This window comes from Pieris brassicae, chromosome 5 (genome assembly GCF_905147105.1).
Source record: "Pieris brassicae chromosome 5, ilPieBrab1.1, whole genome shotgun sequence".
NCBI lineage: Eukaryota > Metazoa > Arthropoda > Insecta > Lepidoptera > Pieridae > Pieris > Pieris brassicae.
Genome location: NC_059669.1, coordinates 13,182,068 through 13,205,348, shown reverse-complemented (window position 1 = coordinate 13,205,348; position 23,281 = coordinate 13,182,068). Strand labels below are relative to the sequence as shown.

Below are 23,281 nucleotides of genomic sequence, written 5' to 3'. Positions count from 1 at the left end.
TGATGACATGAAAGTCAACAAAGCTTTAAGAATATATTGACCAGATAATGTCATAATATTTAATTCTTTAAACTTATTCCGTACCGACTTCCTTGGGTTAACACAACAAATACCCCGAACAGCTTCTGCAGCACAAATATGAATTGAACCTCTGCAGCAGCACCCCACAGTAGAATACCATACATAACGCTGTGTAAGTAGCTATGATACACAATGTTATCCGTGTCCTTATCAGTAAACTGTCGGATTTTCTTAGCCTATTCGATAGATAGATAGTCTTATGTGTAGGCCCCACTGGAGTTTACTATCTATTATTATGCCTAAAAAACAGTTTTGTCAACAAAGTTTAGTTCACTGTTCTTAATTTTCAGGTTACCAATATGTCGCTTTACGCTAGTAGTTGTAAATCTAATGCATTTTGTTTGATTCTCATAAGGCAGTAAGTTATTTACATTAAACCAGTTAACTATACGAGAGATAGAATTGTTGACATCGTCTAAAAATACGTTTTTCCTATTCACTTTAAATAGAAGTGAAGTGTCATCAGCAAACAATACCGTCTAATGAACTCCGTTGACAAAGAATGGGACGTCGTTTATCAGAAATAAGAAAAGCACGAGAATCGAGCCTTGAGAGACGCCGATTGACACCTGCGAATCCGGAGAGGTGACTCCATTGACATGCACTCTTTGGCTCCTTTCCTTCAACAGGCTGGAAGCTTTGCCATCAACGCCATAGTGTTGAAGCTTTCCAGCCAGTATATCAGGATGGACACAGTCAAAGGCTTTTGACAGGTCACAAACGACGCCGACTCCATCATATGATTCTTCCCAGGCATTAAAGATGCCCGAAATCAACTTCACACCGGCATCGATTGTGGAGCAAAGAAAACCATACTGTTTATTATGCAAGAGTTTATTTTTATAAAAATGTAAAGAAAGTTGGTCTAGCATTATCTTTTCAAAACCTGTCTTGAACAATGGTGTAATCTTATTTAATTTCATTTGGTCCGGTAAGAATTTTCAATCGATACATCTTTTAAAAATTACAGACAATTTAGAACTTATTACATTTATTACAATAACTGAATTTAATTTGCCGTTGACATACCTCATAATCTTTACTTTATTTTTTAATTAATAAGATTAAAAGTTTTAACGAAATCATTAAAGTTATATGTTAAAACTGGAATTTTATATTACATTTAGGTAGACATTTTTCTTGTAATGAGATCTCAGCGGCAGGTGAAGGAAGGAAGGATCCAGGGACTCGGTCGTATTGAGTTGTACATTTGTATAAAACTCTTCAAAAGTAAAATCCTCTGGGTCCGATTTTATTAATTTCCCTTTAACTTTTAACATATAATTTGTTCGTTTGTCAGACGTTTTACCTGATTCTTCACTTATTATTTTCCAGGTAGTTTTTACTTTAGCCATGCGATTTTTTATTTTTGAGCATAAATATTGTGACTTAGCAATTTTGCACGAAGATATTCCCTAAATTCCACACTAGTGCTTTTTTGCTTTTCATCATACATTTCATATAATTGTAACCCTTATCTGTGTAACTCCTTATTTGCCCAGCCACTAAAACTTGTTTTCTCAGAAACCAATAAAGTCTTTTGAGTAAATACTTTCTTGAATACATTAATAAATGATCCAAAAAAACTACTGTATAAATTGTTAGGGGTCGAGTTGTCACACAGAAATGGCATCCTATACACCAATGCTTCCCTAAATCTGCTCAAACGTGCATTAGTAATTTCAAAATTTTCTTCTTTTGACATGTTTTTTGTTGCCTTAACTGAAATTCAAACCATTGAGTAGTGACTATATTTAAATTACAAACATTCAAAGGGGCTATGTCACTATATATATTATCTATACACTCTCTCTCTATGTATATATATATACACACATTCGCATTTATCATGGAGAGTGTTTGGAGAAATTGTACTAATAGCTGCAGTTGAGTTTCAAGGAGGCAGATTAGGAAATTCCACCCATATCACTTCGACGTCCGTCGTTCCACAACTGATCGTTTTTCAAGGCACTTTTGCCACACACCACTCCTATGTGCAACCAGCTACCCATTAAAGTATTCCTAAACCAAATCGACTTAGGGCCCTTCAAGATGAGTGTACTAATTCCTAAAAGACGACCTTTCGATCTTAATCGAATTACATAAGTTAATGGCCTCATGCCCCCTGTCCGTTTGCCCTATGTATTATAAAAATGATGTTTCTCGGATTAAAAAGAAATCTTTGTGAAAATATATTGACTTTTATAATAACGCGTACCTTATAATATATAATGCTAGTTATTAGGTATAAAAGCTGGAAGCAGGTACTTCTTAAGGCAGGTAAACAAAGCGGAACAATGCTCAGACTGGTTTTTAAGTTTGTTATTGTATCAAACTGCGTAGCGCCATTAGTCGTAAACAAAAAAAATAACTTTTTTTGTAAACAAAAAATGCCTACGTGCGTTCTAACATGTTAAGTAATTAGTAAATACGGCAAAACAAGTTCAGAATCGATGATTAGTAAATTGTAACTATCTAATGATATAACCTATATTGATACTCTAATTTGCTTACACATAATAATGTCTACGTGACAGAATGGACGATACCAAAATATAGTAATCACTAATCAAAGTTGTTTCTATCAAAATTAGCCTGAAATTGTTGTTCAATTGTTTAAAAAGAATCCTTAAACACATTTATTTAAGACTTAGTTTTGTTTATAATACGTAAACCAGTTAAAATACGACAAATGGTCGCGGCCGGTGCATCGCAAGATGCATTTAAAAGTGAGCTTTATTCTTTAGGTTTAGGAACTAAATTATAACAATATTTTCCAGATTCCTAGACAGGTTTTTTTCAAACTTTGCGGGGAGTGCAACCCTGAGCAACAATATTAAAATGAGAACTGAGTTTGTTTGTTATGGTTTTTTATGCGATGGCATAGTGATAATGTACACGCAGTTGCCTCTTATATAATACTACCGGCTTGTCGCGGCTTTGAACAGCTGTTTATTTATTTATATTTTGGAAAGAAATATAGTATATGATACTTACAGAAAATTTAGCATTCTAATGGTATGATAATTTTTGAAATCGGTCCTATTTTATTGTGGTTATAAATGCTTCAAAGGATATATGAAATTCATATAATCGGTTACAACTTTAAAAAAAAAATATATTCTATATATACAAGCGCGACATTATAGAAAGAAATTCTAGCAAAATGTTACACGCTCTACCTGCTATTCATAACCATGTCTACGGCTATGCATATGGTATCTGCCTATGCGCATGGATAGTGTACCCGTCCCTCTCGCACAAAGGTCTATTAAATAAAACCACTCGACTGCACATACGATTTTCAAACGTGTAACGACTCTAGTACGAGGAGGGTGCCAGTACTTACTTGTGTTAAATTTTATCTTATTTAACAGTGTTTTGTGTTGCAATGGCTGTACTCATATCAAGACTTGGGTTTCGAATTGGCATTTCAAATTTGGAACGAGCTGCTGCTGTTTTAACTACAAGTGCATCTAGTCGTAACAAGGTAAATGACCTATGTAAATGATTATCATATTTTTTTATTGTGCTTTGCTGGACTTCGTTAGAAATTACTTTCCTACCAAAACTTTCATAGCTAGTTGTCAGATATTATTTTAATTGAAAGTATTCATAAAAAATCTTATGCGTCAGTAATTAAACTTAGCCAATAACCAAGAATTCTTCTAACTAGGCAATCATTCTAAATTGACATTTTAATGAATAAGAAGGATTTCCATGTTGTACCTAGAATCGTAGAGTTAGTAAATAGTCAATAAACATTATTTGTAACCACAACAGCCCTATATGTAGCCTTGTGCCTGAAGCAAAAAGATGCGTAGGGTTAAAGATATTTTTAGTTTCAAGGTTAACTTCCTTATCGAACTTTCTTTCAAGTCTTATTGTGTCTACGTTTACGTTTAAAACAAACAATAAGTATTGTATAATGTTGATATCTGTTTTAACTTAAATTGTATAGTTATAGATTTTTTAATACCTTAAAATAAGTGGCGACATCCAGCGCTTTCTTAGTGAGCAAACCTATTCGTGAATGTGGTAATTACATTATTTGTTTAAAAAAACAACTTAAATCTCTAGGTATAAACGGTTAGCTTTGTCTATCACAAAATATTGTTTTGTAAAATCGGGACAAATAAGGACATTGGTAGATATTTAGAATCCAGGTTATTAACCTTTGGCCATTAACAATTAATTTTTTTTCGCCGATAACCTCTTATCAAAGGTTATTATGATTTTTGTATGCACAGTAAAGTAGTTTCTACTGTTCATACTTTAAGTAGTGTTGTGGCAAAGTTACATGTTTTTGTTTGTAAATATGATTAAAAATAGGTTACGAGACAAGTAAACAAATAAACAAAATGAGTTTTATAATATTATCTATTGTAATAAATAATAATGTTTTATACAATAGACAAATATGTCTTGTGTAGATTATTAACCGTTTTGATTCATAGGCAAGGTTTATATTGTTAGGTATATGTCATGTTTCAAAGACTGACACCGAAATCAGTTATCCGCATTATTATTGTTTCGATGGGAATCGAATCTCAGCGTTATGGGTATCTGTGACTCTCATCTCTGAGGTCGTAGGTTCGATCCCCGGCTGTGCACCAATGGATTTTCTTTCTATGTGCGCATTTAACATTAGCTCGAACGGTGAAGGAAAACATCGTGAGGAAACCGGCTTGCTTTAGACCCAAAAAGTCGACGGTGTGTGTCAGGCACAGAAGGCTGATCACCTACTTGCCTATTCAATTCACAAACGGTCATGAGACAGATACAGAAATCTGAGGCCCAGACCTAAAAGGTTGTAGCGCCATTGATTTATATCATCAATTAAATTTAGAATGAAATCTTATATTACACAGGTCTGGAACAAAAATACTGTCTGGATGTTTTCAAATGATTTCTATATGTTAAGGTGTTCTGAAAACTAAGAAATACTCAAAAAATCTAGAACTTCAGGTTATTTAAGAAAAACGCAAATTTTTATGAAAAAGGAGTTATAAAATAACTTAACTTATAGTCAAACAGCAGCCTTAAATCAGTTCTGAATCACAATGGCGGTTTCTATGATTTCCATTCTCGTCGGTAATTACCGACGGTGTACGGAAGTGTACGGAGGCGTACGGAATTCCGTACACCTCAAGAAAAAGAACATGGAATCGGTTTTTTGCAAATTAAAATATAAAAACCACGGTTCCCAAGTGTGCGTTGATTTCAAAATCTTGGGCATGTTGCTTGGACAACAATCTAGGTTTACCCAATCCCCTTGTTTTTGATTTTGATTGATTATGGGATAGCAGAGACCGAGCAAATCACTGAACGAAAAAGTGTTGGCCTCCGAGAGAGCTTAAAGTTGGCGAAAACAACATCATGCAGCACAACTTTGGTGCCTCCTGATATAGTTCTTCTACCGCCGCTTCACATTAAGCTGGGATTGATGAAGGAAGGTGTTTTAGTAAGACGACTTATGGCTGATCCACAATTCATAGCAACCATGATCGATCCTCAAAGAGAAAGGTTGATTGCCTTTAAAGAGGTTATAGAGACATTTTTAGGCAACAACAAAGACTCTAACTACAAACAAATCGTATTTTTTTGTGATGTAAGTTAGGTACTAAATTAGATTGACTTCTTGGTATAGATTCCAGATAAATATAAATGTTGTGCAATAAAAGCCCTAAAACGCATCGCGCACTTTCGATGACTTGTTAATACAGACCTCCCGAAGGAACAACTCATTTGTCTCCACCGTACAATTTATCTTTACACATACAATGTTAAATTTCCGGAATGACAGAAATTAAGTCGATACATTAACGGTATGTTTTTGTTTATTTACTTCAAATGACCTTGCGTTCAAACACGCGCGTAGAATCAATGGATTTGTTTTGTCGTATAATTCTTATATGCGAAGGTCGAACAGTCAATAATTTTATATTTTTAAGTAATATCTTATATTGTGGTGATAAAGACCTATTGTTTCTTATGAAGCAAATTGCATTGCAACAGGATGGATGGATCTTCATATCACGACCCCAAATTGTTACCAATTTCTATCATAATAAACCAATTTAAAATGTTAAAGGATAATTTGCAAAATTCAGGTCAACCTGTCTCTACACAGATTTTAAATTGAATGAATTGGTTGCGATACATCGTATTTAGTTATTTGAGGCTTATTCATTTGTATAGTTTGACTGTATATAATGTGAAATCGCAATATGACAATTCTAGGACATTGTTAATTTATATTAACTGACCTTATCAAATTATAATATTTAATAACATGCAACATAATATTTACAATATTCTTACTACATACTAATAATAATAATTAAAAATGAATTTTATATTTCAATTTATATTACATCACTTTTTTAGGTATAAAACTTTTATACAGACAGATTTATGTCACATAATAGTAATTTTAATTTGGGATTTTCTAAAGTCGAAAATTGTAGTCAATATTTTGTAATAGTGGCTTGGGTTACATCCACGCTTATGTCTAATAAGGTTAATGGCCGTGTTACGCAAGAACCCTACGGCCTTCGGTGCAACAAGTAAGTGTAAGTAACCCTGCGACACAATATTATTTGGTATATATTATTAGGTTCTGACAATATTTTACATGTCTACAATAATGCGTTAATATAATTGTTATTTTTTATTAATTCACACACGGGTTCTTACATGTGTTAAAAGAAAAATGGTACAATGGAAATCGAAAAGTTTAAAAGTAAAATTTATTTAAATACTAATTATATTAGTTCGATCCATGAAGTGAAGTATTTAACTATAGGTCGTAAGAACCCTATGATTAGAATCTCATTGACAATTTATCGACGCGTGGGAGAGTATAAATTAAAAATAGTTTAGAATGTCTTTTAAAGTTCATTCTGTTAAAAATACTCAAGTGAGCATCTAAAGTTGACGTAAAACACTACAAACATTCTGCTAATGCTGTCTAACAGGTAAATAACACAAGAAACATATTAAAATCTGACATTATACATTTTTTTTGTCAGATTATTTGAATATCTCATATGATACCCATAAGACAGTTATGTAATATTTACGCCTATGTTGAGAAAATCATTTCATAATAGCGTTATGAATAGATCGACTTTTTAATGCAAGAAAACCTTGGAACTACTTTTCATTAGGTAGGTGTCTTTCTTGCTAAATGTTTATAATTAAAATCCAATCGACGCCAACATCGTCCAATTGATAAAGTGCAACAGGCTCAAGTGGTTGGGACATGTGAACCGGCGGGCGAAAAAACCCCAAGGTCCTTATTGAACTCACAACCCGGTGATAAAAGAAAACCCGGTTGGTCGAGGCTGCGTCGATGGGATGGAGTTGTCAAGAACCTGGAAATGATAAAATCCAGGGTTGCTACATCCTCTGTGAATGGCATCAGTTTATAACTTTTTATATGAAATAACGAGGTAGTACACCTATACATGTAGATATTTAATTCTAATAGCAGCGGTTTAAGCGCACATGAAAAAAATTAGTACATAGCCATAGGTTCTTTCATAATGTGAAAAACTAAATTAGTACTAATGCATACGTATTATATCAGTACAAACGGTGGCACATTACCACCCAACTGCGGTAAAAAATCAAATAGATTCTGGCTATTTCTAATAAATACTTCCTTCAAGCCATCAGGCTTTTACATCCATAATCACATGGCTATAAATGTTTACAAAAACACATATAACGTAAATATTTATTTATTTTTTTCGTTCCCGCCCACAGCCACTTCACACTCAAGCCACCTGCAATGGAACGGTGTGCTACTTGCAAACATTCCAAGACGCGAAGGATCTTGATGCTGAGCGTATAAGAGGTCTTCGAAGCTACAGTAAGCAACATGGCAGACCTGAAGAGGATAGAAGGAAACAGGACAGCGATAGCGACTCAGACTCCGATACTGAGTGCAAGGGATACGATAGGGTGATTATCTCGTTTTATTAAAATAATTTGTTTAACATTGTATCAAGCGATCTTCTTGATAATCACATAATCAAGTTTCTAGACATGTTTAAGAACGACCAAAATTTCAAAGCAAATGACATTTCAGATTCAAAATGATGCATTTCAGTTCCAAGTACTTATAATTTAAATAACCCTTTACTTGATAATAGCGACGCCTATGTACAGAGTTTTCTTGGTACATATTTTGATATGTCGCTCTTTCTATAAATTCCTTTTTGAAAGTTTCATTGATTTTCATAGTAATTCCGTTTACAAATCGTTTGGCGTAAGCCGATTTATATTTTCGAATGATGTTGATATTATTCTCAAATAATAATAATACAAATTTTGGAACTGTTAACTGTGTTCGTAATTGAATTAATTTTCTGTTGCAGTCAGAATTTTGGCGCCGCAAGATGCGTACAGTTCACAACATTCTAGACATAGACAAAGACGGACTTATCTCATGCAATGACTTCCTTCTGTTTTCGGAGCGATTCAAGTCGCTCGGTCACTTAGATGATAAGCAGGCGAAGGAATTCACAGATATAATTAAGGTTCGATTATTTTATAACTAGATTACTATATCAGGATAATTAATATGTGGAATCATACATTATTTTTAATTAATTTACGTTTGTGTTCATATTGCGAGTGCGTATTACATAATTTACAGATTATATTGTATTGCTGACGAGTTGAGAGCTGAGTTCTCTTGAGTCGTAAAGTATGTTATAATAGTACTAATGTTTTGTCCTTTTCGTTCATAAAAATATTTACAAAATAGCACAAAATATGTTAAGCAGTTCACTTTTAGAACAATACGTACATAATAAATTAACACCTAAAAAATTACACGAAAATTTAGGGAGATAAATTGCTGTACTGGTTGTAAATTACAACAAGAGGGAATGTTTTCAAAGTATAACGTCTGAATTAATTTTATTGCAGTTGACGTGGGAGGAGCAATGGGGAGCAATTGACCCTTACAACTATGTGACGGTGGAGCAGTATTTAGAAGATATGCATCACGTTCTCAATGACAAAACGCTCAAGAAGCGCGCACATCGGTGGTTGCCCTATCTTTTTAAGGTAAGGACAAATGCTGATATGTGTCGTATTTATACTAAAGAATAATTTAAAAGTAACTCTCTGGTATCTGTTTATTTATACGTGTGTGATGAATTTTCTTCATAGGCCACCAGCATTGAGGATGACACACTTTTTTTAAATATATTTATTTAAGTGTTAATCGGTCATAAATAGAAGTTCAAGTACCTAGGCTATTAACGTACCACGGGAACGAATCCCGTATCAAAAACATGGTGGAATGTGAAACAGAGCTCCAACGACGCAATCTCTGTTATGTTCGATTGTGGTTGGACCAACTGTTGTTGACGATATCAAACGGAGCGCACAATCGTTTCATCGACTCGGAAATAAATGTTTGATTTTATTCTTGTAGGCGGTCGACAAGGATCGATCTGGGTACATATCTGTACACGAGTTCAAATTGTTCTTCCAATGTCTTGGCCTGAGCAATGAACGCGCGGCCGTCGCCTTCGCTGTCATCGATACGAATGGGGTACGTAATTTTTTTTATTTACACAAATTGTATGGAATTATATCTAGTAGTAAAACATTTGGTATATGAACCGGGCCTAAGTTCTTGCATCTATAGTGACTGTAAGATTGTTGTTTTACATATACATTTAACCTAATCATATATTATCAATTAAATATAATCTATTTTGAAACTTGTAACTTTAAAACAGCGTGTCTCCTTAAATACTGGAAATAGGAGCAGTGGAACAATTTCGAATACGCCTGAAAAGTTTGTTGGTTAAGTCGAATGTAATAACAGCATACGATAGTGGCGTGATATATTTTGCTTTTTAAGTTTTTAATATATTCTTGTATCATAGAGACATGTATGTTTTAATGGGAATAAACTTCTTTAAACATAACACGTAGGATCAACAAACCGAATAAAGGTAACAACCGAGCATTTACCCGAAATATTAAGAAGCTTCAGATCGCAACTGGAACGTTTCTGCAGTAAGATAGTGAAATGCGTCTCACTGCAACAAGAGTGTAGCGGAGGCGTGATGACGGGCCCCCCACATGCTTATAAATATAGAATAGGAATAATAATTCCTAATATATATATATATATATTTGTAAGAAATAAGGTCTCGCACCACAAGAGTCTATAATCTATAAAGGGAAATTCATATATATTAACAAAAACTAATACGTGACCAACCAATAGGTCAGATTAGATGATCAGTCTATGATACTAACCCGAAAGAATTATTTATTAGAAACGTCGTCGTGTTTACGCCAAATTTAACCTTACTGTAGGCAGTTCTAATCAAATAAGATAATTTGTAATGTGTCCATTACGCATTATTATATTAAACCACAGGTTATTATTCATACATTGCTACTTCAAAAACATTAAAATGTACGTAAACCAGAAAAAATTTTTTTTTAAAAAATATAGCAAATTATTATACAGAAAGGCAGTTGTATCTATGGATAGAAAACAACAAAACCACATAAAAGGTCTTTCTTTATTAGTAAACAGCTTGTAGTGATTTTGATTGAGTAAAATAATAACAATCTTTCTTTATTTCAGGAGAAAATACATAAATCTTGCGATACATAATTTTTAAAATTAAATAATGGTTAATTTGACTTGAGATTGGGTGGTTTAGACAAAAAGATTTTGAGTAGAAACCTCCGTATGCTATAAGTGCTAAATCTCGTCTGTTACCGTACGAGCCTAAAGATGAGAGAGAGAGAGAGATAGAGCAATATATAAAAAGCCATCATGTACATAAGGGTGATTTGTTAATTGTAGGACAAGTTTTAGTATTCTCCAAGTATCAGTCTCTGAAAGATTTCTTATTCGTATATAAAATTATATAATACGTAAAGTATATTTTATTTACTAATAACAAAAAACATATATAAATTTTATATAATGGGTAATATTTATTAAGGGTATATACTGTCAAGAAAAGTTCATTTTAATTCCTATTGAATATTTTTCTATACTATTTCTAAATAACTAATATAAAAACGATAAAATATTTAAAAAAGACCTTAACAACAAATGGCTAAGATTTCTTATTACACTTAGTGTCGATAATCACAATGTCAATCTCATTCTAGTGAATTTATATGCTATGGTAAAAATACTAATTGTCATTTTCATTTCTTAAAAAAACCTAATTCATAAATATACCTTAATTTATGTTTTAACCTTTACTTTGAATGTTGGAGACATTAAAAATTTATAATTTATCACAGGAACTACTTGTTTTTGTTATAGTTAAATTTATCAAAAACACAAGCATACATAGTGTTGTCATAATTGAAATATTATTATGGTTCAGTTTCAGTTTATAATTATTTTCCTAAAATGCATTGGACCTATACTAATATTTTATAATGCATCATAAGTAGTACGTAAGTGAAACCTTTAGGATTATATCAATTATATAAAACCTCTATCAACGCAGTGGACAATGTTGTTAGCTTCTCTCAGTCTACCGGCCTTTGTCTTAATTGGAGTAACAGGCCAAAATTCTTCAATGTTCCTTTTCTGATCACCCTGGTTCAATATAAAGAATAAAGTTTTATGGTTTTCTGGGAATAAATCTATTTTTTATAAGTCTCTACATAATTTAACTTGCAAAACTTAACTGGTAAAATTAAAGTTTAATTTTATTTTAGGTTTAACAACAAAAAGTAATGTTTAAAGATTAGCTTTATATAATTTATGAAAGTTTGTAAGACTGGTTGGTAAGCTAGGGAAGATAGAAGCAATGTGTTGTAATTTCTTGCTATATTATTTTAAAATTAGTTTGATAAATTAAATAATATTTACCATGACAACATCCATTTTGAAAGCATCTTCGGGTTCCAGAATTATAAATGGTGTGGACTCAAAACTAAACGCCAGTCCAAAATATGAATACTTCTTTACTTCTTCCATAAACTTGCTCCAAGGATAGACTTTATTTGGATCACTTCCCATTTCACTTATTTGTCTTGATAATACTTCATAATATTCTTTTAATAAGGCATCATAGTGTGTTGCCCTTAAATTTTGGTCAGTACAGGCGTATATAGCAAATGATAGGTCCAAAACTGGGCTAGCACACCTTGTTAGTTGAAAATCTATCATTTTTGCATCAACCGGTTGCTTATTTTCATATTTATACAAGAAATTAACTGTCCAGCAGTCACCGTGTGATATGACACTATTTGTTTTGTCTTGTACCGCTTTAATCATATCTTGATATCGCTTTGGTATAGCAAATTCTTTAACTTTGTCAACATAAACAGTGTTTGGATATTCCCTCTCAACTGCATCTATAGCTGTAATGCAAAGACGTTTCCAGAATTTTTCATACCAAACCCAATATTTAGGATCATAATATACCTCAGTTAATACATTACTCATTTTGGCATATTCTTCAGGTTTTTGATCATGCATGGCAAAAGACAATGCATGGAATTTAGCAAGCACTTTAACTGTTAATTGGAAATGCTCATAATCAATGCCTTCTTGTCGTATTGGGTTGCCATAATTCTGCAAAGATACATCTTCTAAACAGATAACATCATGTATTCCATCTGTGAGAGCTAGAAATATATTTGTGTAATTTTCATACGGTTCAGTCACTTGTTTATCAGACTGGAATTTTAGTAAAACTGGTAATACATTTAGGTAAAAATTGATTTCATTTCTGAAGAAGTCATGGGAACGGAATGTAAGACGTCTGCATATATTTTTTGGGATTGTCTTAACAATAAGTTGTACATGTCTTGAGTTGCCATCTGAATTTCCATGTATTTTGATCCTAAATACATCACTTAGATATGAATCACCTTTTCCCATTTCTCCGACATGCTGAAAACATTATTAATACTTGTCACAAGTAGAAGTTAGCCCTATCAAGCAAGCATGTGCAAATAAAAAGCCTTTAATTAGCTACATGCTAATCTAAAGTAAAATAATATTTAGTCCCTATAAATACTTATTATCTATTGGCAAAAAGTCATTTATTTGTTTACAGCTTGTCTTTTGACAAATGCCTCCTCTAAATTTCTGATAATGTATAAATAAATACATAAATATAATCCCATTTTACACAAATAATAAAAACATTAGTTTTCCAATTTTTTTTTAAAGACAATGGATTTTGATGTCGTTGAATTTGAATGATGGTTTAAATTAGAAATAATTACCTCCCAATGAGTAAACTCCGTGGGTTCCCTAAACCATTTTCTTAGTGCATTATTTACTTCTTCATTAGTTAACAATACTGATAATTGTGTCAAAGTTTTGCTTTCTGATGCCATGGATACACTGAAATTATTAAAATATTTATTTACATAATTAAAAATTAACGTTCTAAATAAGTAAGTTTTAAACTTAATTTAAAATAATTTTAAAGAAGAATTGAAATATTTTCAAAACCAACAATCGATTTAAAAACGTCTTATTGGCATTTATGAAATTACAGGTTGTCATAATGGAATAAAGTTCTTATTATCAATATAATAAAAGTAGTTCAAAAATAATTATTAGATATCATATTATCATAGTGTGTACAATAAATGATTTGAATACTTACAACTTAACAAATTTAGTTTTGCGGTTTTAGCCCCTCAAATATAATGTACTTTAGGTATGTATTAACTATATTTTTGATTGTAAATATTTATTAAGTTTTTTTTATTTATAACAACTTTTAAACTTCCCTCAAATCGCACGTCTGAAAATAGTTTCGTATTTCGTTTATAACATCTGACAGTTTACTTCAGATTATCGAGTCATTAGTGGCCACGTTTTGACAGTGAACTCAAAATTCATATTATGACGTTATCTACTTAGACTTGACAGCTCCATAGTCCGTCAGTTCTTATAGTTGTTATAGGTGCATATTCAAAATTAACCTAATTATTATTTTCACCGATCAATCTCCTTTGTGCCTTCTCCACCTACACGACACTAGCGAAGTACCTTGTGCTCAGTTAGCAAAAATAAAAGCCATAAACAATAATTGAATTTAAAGCTGTTATAAAAGTGGGTTAGATAATGCGAGAATTTTCTGATTTTATCATTATTTTATAAAGATTACGTGTATACTATATGGTATCTGGATGAATATTAATTTAACTTGAAATATTTGTTTCAGGATGGAAAACTGTCACTTAAAGAATTCGTGAATCTTGGAAAAGACTTCTTTTGTACTGAAGACGAAAGTCGTGTCTCAAAAATGTTTTGGGGGCCTTTGATCGATGTTTAAGTTTATTATTAATAAAAATTTAAAGAGGCTTTACATTAAGTTTTTAATCCTTTATCAATTTTCGCACATTATACTGACAATGTTAAATACAATTCAGGGTTATTCAATCATAATTGTTTAACAGATATAAAATGTGAATCAATAAAGTATAAAATAAAAATGGTATTTTATTTAATTACCCTACATTAAATAATAATAAAAATTTATTTACATCACAATAACAATGTAAAACATTTGAATTAAAAGACTTTAAGTTACCTACTTAAGAATAAATTACATAAAAAAATGATTTATCGATACAATATTGTTAAATATTTCTTAAGCGTAAAGTTACTCTGCGAGGTCTGCACTGGTAAGATTAGAGTATTCCATATTCGTATAGCAGTGAGGATTAAGGAGATGTTGGAAAAGTTAGATCTATGTGAAGGGAGTAGTGACCGGCAATGAGAGAAACTAAGGGTTATATTGTAATTGGAGCCAAGAAAATTGAAGTTATCTTTTAAATATATTGGTGTTCTGGGATCGAAAAGTATGGAATAGAAGTAAGAATATGAGAGTTACGACACGTGGATAGGCTGATGCCTGAAATGCGGTGACGAACTCAACTGGCAAGTTCATTCTGCCGCATTGACTATGGAGAATGTTCGGATTAATAACTGCAAACGAGTTTCATCATCGGTTGTCTAGGCAGCATACGAAATTCCATAATACCATAGGTATCACCTCGATGTCCGTCGTTCCACAACTGAGTGTTTTAAGGCAGTTTCGGCCGCGTATCACCACTGCCTGCATCTCCGAACCAATTGAACATAAGATAAACCTTTAAGATAAGCGTACCAGTTCTTAAAAGTTCGTCAACGTACTTGCGAGCCTTCTGGCTATGTGAGTGTCCATGAGCGGCAGTACTTATCATCAGGTGAGCCTTCCATCGGTTTGCCCGTCATATTAAAAAAAAGTAGATTTAAACGTAATTATATAATGAACAACAGGCACACACACAGCATACACACATGTGCACATACACGCATGCATAGAATAAGTATAATAATTTTTTACCGGCTTTGCTTCTTGGCAGGGTTTTGTTTTGTATTCTTTTCTAACAACCGTCTCAATCAATCTCCGAATACTTACGGGGGCTGTTTCAACTCATGTATTTAATGTGAAATTTGAGACACAAGAAACATTTTTGATTTTATGGCCTTAAAGACCTTTACAGCTCAGCTGGGGCTGTTTTCCCGCGACTAGTGCAAGTGCTTGTCCCGTAGAATCGAACCTGAGCTTGGGCCTTCGCGGGTTGGTCAATCGCCTGAATGGCAGGTTCCCTCCTGACATACCAACAGATTTGCTCACTGGAGTGAGCAAATCTGTTGGTATCTATTGTCCGGTTTCTTTTATAATGGTGTTGCGTCAGAGGGGATCGGTATTGCTTATGCGGGACAAACAGAGCGCAATGGACATCTACAGATACCGGCAAACTTCTTGAGCATTAAACAAGGGAGTGGGGGAAAGTTTGCGCACCGTACACAGCGCGGGACACAAACGTCAACTGATTTACCAATCATGCGATCGACACGTCACTCACGTGTCACGTGATACCTAAAAATCGCTTCAATGGCAAGGACATTTGTTCAAGATGTTTGCCGGTATCTATAACATGCTTCGATATTCGAAAATAAACAAATCTGATAGTTTACAATACATGTTTTCTTAGTTTCGTTAAGTTTTAAATAATACACTTTTTGTCATCTTTAATCATTCTCAAGCATTTATTTTACATACAAAATTAACAAATTACACAAATTATTAAAAAATATAAGATTAAACAACACCAAGCTGATCCTTCAATAGTTTTGTTTCTTCAATAAGAGTTGAGACTTGACTTGTTCTGAAAGGAGAAAAAAGCGACCTTCTCACTTATTCTTTAAAATCAGTTTAGGTGTTTCAACCTTCTTCATGCCATTCTCCACCTTAGCCTTTCTAGAATTCTTTTGCTCCCCATGTTACATATATAATTATTGATATTAAAAAGATAATGATTCACTAAGAAACTCGAAACGATAGGTTTTAGGAAGAAATTACTAGGAAATTAACGAAACACAGTAACTAAGATTCAAAACATAACATAGGATCCACAAATTAAACTTCCCCCCCCCATCATCAAATTGCCCATCTGTAGGGCGTGGTTTAAACTGTGACAAAAGCGTCTTCATAATACTGTTTTAATCTATAAATATAATTAACTAATTTAAGTTTTGACGTTATACTTATATATTCTTTTGGCGCGTAAATATGATAAGGGTAATTTTTTACGATGCGCGCGTGCACCGTCACAAAAAACCGACACCCTGAAATTTTCTAACTCTAGTCATTTTAAAATAAAAAAGTCAATTTCTTTAATTATGTAGACATTTTTGTGATATTTAAATGAACTTTATTTACCTAATAATGCGTTATAACAAAACCTTCAATGTATTAAATACCTTTTTTCTATTGTTGGTGTCGTTTTTATCTTGTTACGCCAAAGTACAACTTCTAACGCGTCTACATAAATAAATACACATTTTTTAAATATTATATTTTATAATACAATCTATTTGAAAATCAATGTAGTCTGTATTAATGAATTTCTAATCAGAAGCGCGACTATATCTATATTCAAACAATAATTTGATTAAAACTTTTTTGCGTCTACCCTCTTTTAAATAATATGTTTTGTAATACTTACTGTTGTTGAAGTATGGATGAGATAGTGTCGCTATGTGACTTGCCCAATGCGATATCTTTCTTCTTGTATTCCTCTTCCCACTCTTTAATCTGTGGATAATAAAATAAATTTTATACCATACTAAAAAGCTTAGAGCAGTTTTGGCCAAGTGCCTTCAGCGTGCGACTCTCATCCCCGAGGTCGTAGTATCGTTTCCACGGCTGTCGACTCATGGACTTTCTCCATCATATCATTTAACATTCGATGAACGGTGAAGCTTTATTCCAAAAAGTCGACGGCGTGTGTCAGGCGCAGGAGGCGGATCACTTGATTGCCTATTACATTGACAACAGATCATGAAACAGATGCCGAAATCTGAGGCCGAGACCTAAAAAGGTTGTAGCGACACTAATTTATTTATTTACTAAAGCAAAGCAAAGTTGGGTTACAAAAACCCTAAGTTCCTGCCCCAGTTCTCTGTAAATTCAATGTTTATGTACCCAATTATGATATACTTTGAATAATCGTAATACACTCAATACTGATGGTGGCATGACATTGGAAGATACATAATACTCATATGACCTGTATATATAAATCACAATTCAAAATTGACAAAAAATATGTATTTATTTATAAAAAACACAATCCAGTCTCAACAGTTGAAGCCAAATCGACAAGATGAAATATTTACACGAACTAAATAAAAAAAAAGATATTATAAACAAAATACAAAACAGTTACTGACTACTTATAGCCACTCAATAATACAACTTTTGTCAGTTCAATCAACGGACAATGAAATATGTCCGTTAAGCTATGTCATTCCCATGGATCCCTGAACCTGGAGTTTTCCCTCAGTCAGCGCTGAAAGGCGACTTGTAACACCTTGTCCACCTTAATGTAATACAGGGAATAATATGTCCTTTTCAGAAGGCTAGCCCTAGCTCATGAAGCTCATGACGCACATGAAGTAACGGAAGACGTATCCATCAGGCACATATCGCTTGCCCCGGGGAACAAAGTCGTAAAGCACTATTTTTTTCAGAATTTTACAAAAGAAGAAAGAAAAAGAAGAATTATTATTCTACGGAAATTATTTTGTACACAATGTTAGTAATACTAATTTATATAATTTTAGCAAACCAAAATAGATAACAACAACCATAAAGATAGCTTTAGGATAAATTGTAATTCTATCAAATCATAAAAGTTAATTCGACAGTTTAAAAACAAATAAAGAGTAGTAATGATGTGTCTCTGTTTCACCAAGGTCATTATATCATCGCGAAAAGAGTGGTAATACATTATTCTGATCTAGACATTCGTCCAAATTACCGTGGTAATGTACGGTTCTGTGTCGTCCGTAACTATGTTTAAACAGTGAAACATTCGTAATTGCTTGCGTAATGCTTTTGCTCTTCAGTCTTCTTAGATAAATTACTGTAATGTACACTTAGTTATGTATTAGCTATTTACACGAAATACATAAAAACGTTTCTTTTATATATATATATTTATTTATTTGTTATCATATGCTTTTACGACTTTATTCCCCGGATCAAGCGATATATTTTTATAGCTATGAACGTCCATAAAGGAATGATATAGAATTATATGTGAGAACGAATGAATGAGTGAATGATGATTATAAATCTTACCCGTTGTATATGTTTGTCCACATGTTCTCTAAGGCTTCGTGTCTGCGTCTGCAAATGTGAGGATTTTTGTTTGTATGTCTCTAACTGTCTCATCATCTCCTGTTCCGCTGGACTCTTGATAGAGGACGAACTCAGTGCTCGAATAACCGAAGAACATCTGAAATGTATTTATAGCCCTGCGATTAAGTTTATAGTACTTTAAGTTAGTAAATTGCGCTAAGTTTGTAGTACTTTCTCATGTATACTATATATAGTCAGATACCAGCGTGTCAGGCCTCAGTTAAAGTTATTCATTATACACTTCAGCAGATACATTTACGCAACTGACTACCTAACTTACGTTCGCGAGTACGTATCGTACGTCCGTGGTTCAGATCGTACGCCTATAGTAAACCCTCTTATAACGCGCTACTATGATCCCATATAACACGTACAAATGTTATTCATGTTTATTTTTTCTCGTAAAAGGGGATTTAAATGGAATATTAAGAAAAAAAATGTTACGAACGAAATCCGTACATACAAATTATAATGTAATATAACGTATGAAATCCTCGCGTTATATGGGGGAATGATATCGCGTAATATGAAAATGCGTTATAAGAGTAGCGTGTAACAGGGGGTTTAGTTAGTTTTAGATTCTAAGTAAGCCGCTGTTGTTCTTAAGATAAACTTTTAAGTAGACCATAAATTCCAGATTCCATTTACTTCCAGCTATGATCTCCATCGAAATACATTTTTGTTTTAGTCCAGTCGGTCTCGAAATTTCAATGTATAATGTATAAAATAAAAACTTTATTCCTGACAAGTAGAATGTGATAAAATTCATACACATGCCAACAGTAGGGAGTCCCTGTGTTGTGGGTAACTGGATAACAATTAGTCAGTGGTTCATGTTTGAACAGAGGTTAGACAAAAATTACTACAAGTGTTACAACTAATCAAACACAAGTCTTAGAAGAAGTGTGTTCGAATGGTTGCGCATGTATGCGAGTGTAGCTAGTTGTTATACGCGTGCGCTGTGTCTGTGTTAGTAACTAGTAGATACGATAGTAAGGCCTCTGTAGATTCGAAATCCAATTCGATTAGCAATTTTTATGTGATTTGTGAGTTTGTATCTGGATAGTTTGACTATACTATAACAGAATCCAGAGATTAAGTTAAGAATTATTTAAATTGATTTTTAGATTTTAGAGATCAATTTTTTTAATTGTAACATTGAGTTTAGTATCTGTGAGTCGATGAATCTGTGTGTAAAACTGTGAATAAAAACGTAAGTTTTTTTGGTATAATATTTTTTCTATAATTATTTCAGGTTCAGGACAAAGTTATTAGTTTTATTTGAATTAAATAGAATAAATCTAAAATTGAGTGTTGCTGAAATAATTCGTTGCACTCAACATATATTTACCTAAATTTAATATCTTCTTGCTTTTTCTCAGCCAAATTCCTTTTTTCTATCAGAAGTGCGGACTCCAGTTCGACGTCTTGAATGTCTTTCTGTAATTACATAATAATAATAAATTAATAAATGCCAGGAAATGTTCTGATGGATGTACTGGATGTAATGGACTCGCCATTGACAGCGAATGTTTACTGTTACATTGGTTAACCATTGGGATTCTTTTAAAAACCATAATTGAATTAGATTGTTTGAATCATTTCCTTTTTGAGGCAGTTTTTGCGGAACCAGCTTCCCAATGAAGTATTTCCGAACCACTTCGACTTTGGGGTCTTTAAAGGGCGTACCAATTTTTAAAAGACCGGCAACTCGCGAGTTCTCTGGCATTACGTCACGTGCCACTCTTTGCCCCAAAAAATGACCAATCGGAGCAGAGCAAATGCCTCAGCTGCGCTCGAGGTACATCTTGACTTTAGACAGTGCATTCAGTGGATCATTATGGTGATGAGATGTTGGTCCGAGTTGGTTTTGTGTGATTTGTGGTTATATATTATATATATAATAATAAGATGTGTAGTGTTGGCCTAGTGGCTTCAGCGTGCGACTCTCATCTCTGAGGTCGTATGTTCGATCCACGGCTGTGTATCAATGGACTTTCTTTCTATGCGCGTCTTTAACATTAGCTCGAACGGTGAAGGAAAACATCGCGAGGAAACTCGCTCGGCTTAGACCCAAAAAGTCGGCGTGTGTCAGGCACAGAAGGCTCATCATCTACTTGCCTATTCAATTCACAAACGATCATGAAACAGATGCAGAAATCTGAGGCCCAGACCTAAAAAAAAGGTTGTAGCGCCATTGATTTATTTTTATGTATTTTTTATATATAATAAGATACGATTATTCGTGTCTTTCGTGCTCGCCACAAAGCCAACGATGTCCATATCGATCATGATATTTCTTCAACATATATATGTATTTTTTTATTCTCCCTTATAGGGTTGCCTGGAAGAAATCGCTTGTTAGCGATAAGGCCGCCTGTTGCCTGATAACTTATGTAACCTATTTACTGTTTGTTTTTTTATTTGTATAATTATGTATATCATGGTAAAGAAGTATAAATAAATAAATAAGTCGCAGATTCAACGCGATCAATGTCAGAGATTACGTAATAAAAGAAAACGATGCCAATATTGCAGGTTGTAAGATGCCAATGTGGCAGTAGTGCGTAGAAAATCGTTGAGGTCAGACTTCAGTGGCCCTCTGATCTGCGGCTGCGCCGGACGTGCGCACTGACTGTGTTTAAATATTAAGTTAAAATGTCGGACGACGGTTGTAACACTAATTTTGCAATTATTAATCGTGTTGAATCTACGACATATAATAGAGAATTATTCGTTTGGAAATGGCAACATATTTACTATGCTCGCTTATATTCGTAGTTTAGGTAATTTTGTTTAACTTTTTTTTTTAATTTTAAGACCGACCTGTAAGTCCTCCTTCCAGGCGACCTGCTGCGTCTGCAAAGAGCGCAGCGCGTTGATCTTGCTGACCAAGGCTGAATTGGCTCTGCTCTGACGCGCGATGTACTGCTCCCGGAGCTTCACTGTCACCTCCGTTAACATCTGAAAATACTCATAAATCATTTTTTTTTGTGTAACAGAAGGCCGATGTTAAGTGATGGACACACATATTGCCAGAAGGTTTGCAAGTGCGTTGCCGAATTTTAGGAATCGATAAACTCTTCTCTTTAAGTCACTAAGTTCAGTACAACAAATTGACTGAATTTCATTATCGTTCCACAACTGAGCGTTTTCCAAGGCAGTTTTCCCCACCCCTATGTGGAACCAGCTGCCCACTGAAGTATTTCCGAACCAATTCGACTTAGGGTCCTTCAAGAAAAGAGCGTACCAATCCTTGAAAGGGTGGCAACGCACTTGCGTGCCTTCTGGCAATGTGAGTGTCCATGAGCAGCGGTATCGCTTAACATCAGGTGAGCCTCTTGCCCGTTTGCCTGCTATTAGATATAAAAAATACATCCCTATTTTTTAAATTTATTTAAATAAAATCCTAAAATCAAAGTTAAGAAGTGAATTATATCTTTTTTAGTTATTTTCTTACCTCTAACATCTCCTTGGGCCCCAGATCCTGAGTCTTGTTCAAATGTAAAATGGGCTGGGAGACCTCACGGCTCAATATCTCTTGTATTATCGTGACGAAAGACAGTTTTTGACGCTGAAAAAAAAATCGCGCTTTTATAAACATATATGTATTAAATTCCTAAAATTATTATTAAAATACGAAAATAATTTGGCTGTCCGAAAAGTCGGGTACACGAACAATAATTTTACGTGACAACGTATTAAGAAAAAATTGATGATACTTCCATATTTTTATGAATTTTTAACAGTTCACGTAAAGGTTGTGCTGCCGCTGTCTCTTTTACTCGGCCACATCGGGGGATGGAGTGAAAGAGAGATAATGCGTAACCAAGCCAATTGCCAAACGCTTCGGCAGATCGTGCCTCTCTATCGCTCGTTCCGCCCTCTCGCTCGCATGGCTCATGCGGAACGTGACAATGAGTTTTTTATGTATAAGACGTTCTTATAGTATTATCTTTGGTTAACATAACTTTTACACATTGAAAGAAAACAATTAAGAAAACATTTAACCGGATTAAAGCTATTTGTATTATTATAAACTTATAATTATTTACATAATATTTTTTTTTAAATTGAAAAGTACGATTATTACGTCAGTCACGTGACACATATCATCACAGATAAGTCGAATACTTCTCTTCTTTTTCTTCTTGCCAACTCCTTTCAAAGGTTGGCAATCATTATGGCTTTTATCTTGGATGCTGCGAGAAACGATGACAGAGCTTCAAACCATCGACTAAGATTCTTTAAGACGTGAGGCTTCGACCAGGTCACCTTCCACATTTCCGTTAATTAGTTGAAAAAGCTTATGTTGCTTGTTAATAATCTGTTCGCCTATTCAATCCTAATACAGTAATCGCTGGTCCGGTCTTCCGCGTTATAAGAAATCGCGTTGTAGAGATATTCTCGTAAACCCAATTCAAAACGAATTTAATAAAGTTATTTAGTTTAAT

General features: G+C 33.6%; 3 protein-coding genes across 3 annotated transcripts in view; 1 reads left to right on the top strand and 2 right to left on the bottom strand.

The window, feature by feature from the left end:
• The first annotated feature begins 3,389 nt into the window (after positions 1-3,389).
• On the top strand, positions 3,390-14,555 carry LOC123709877 (sarcoplasmic calcium-binding protein). Its single transcript, XM_045661468.1, has 6 exons — positions 3,390-3,571; positions 7,855-8,052; positions 8,469-8,630; positions 9,025-9,165; positions 9,539-9,658; positions 14,292-14,555. Exons 1-6 carry the CDS (start codon positions 3,473-3,475, stop codon positions 14,400-14,402), a joined length of 831 nt encoding a protein of 276 aa, XP_045517424.1. The 5' UTR covers positions 3,390-3,472; the 3' UTR covers positions 14,403-14,555.
• Positions 10,632-13,884, bottom strand: LOC123709876. The gene is made up of 4 exons (XM_045661467.1): positions 13,728-13,884; positions 13,339-13,459; positions 11,972-13,000; positions 10,632-11,695 (listed from the first exon to the last, which is right to left on the bottom strand). The coding sequence occupies exons 2-4, from the start codon at positions 13,450-13,452 to the stop codon at positions 11,579-11,581; spliced, it is 1,260 nt and encodes a 419-aa protein (XP_045517423.1). The 5' UTR covers positions 13,453-13,459; positions 13,728-13,884; the 3' UTR covers positions 10,632-11,578.
• Positions 14,556-16,144: 1,589 nt separating the features above from the next.
• The window catches only part of LOC123710065 (nuclear pore complex protein Nup88), a 110,045-nt gene continuing 102,908 nt past the window's right edge, over positions 16,145-23,281 (bottom strand). Inside the window, exons 10-15 of the mRNA XM_045661752.1 lie at positions 22,288-22,401; positions 21,654-21,791; positions 20,179-20,267; positions 18,768-18,924; positions 17,128-17,216; positions 16,145-16,287 (exon numbers count right to left, since the gene is read on the bottom strand). Of these exons, the coding sequence (XP_045517708.1) occupies positions 16,221-16,287; positions 17,128-17,216; positions 18,768-18,924; positions 20,179-20,267; positions 21,654-21,791; positions 22,288-22,401 (654 nt within the window). The 3' untranslated portion in view covers positions 16,145-16,220. The remainder of the gene's footprint in view (positions 16,288-17,127; positions 17,217-18,767; positions 18,925-20,178; positions 20,268-21,653; positions 21,792-22,287; positions 22,402-23,281) is intronic.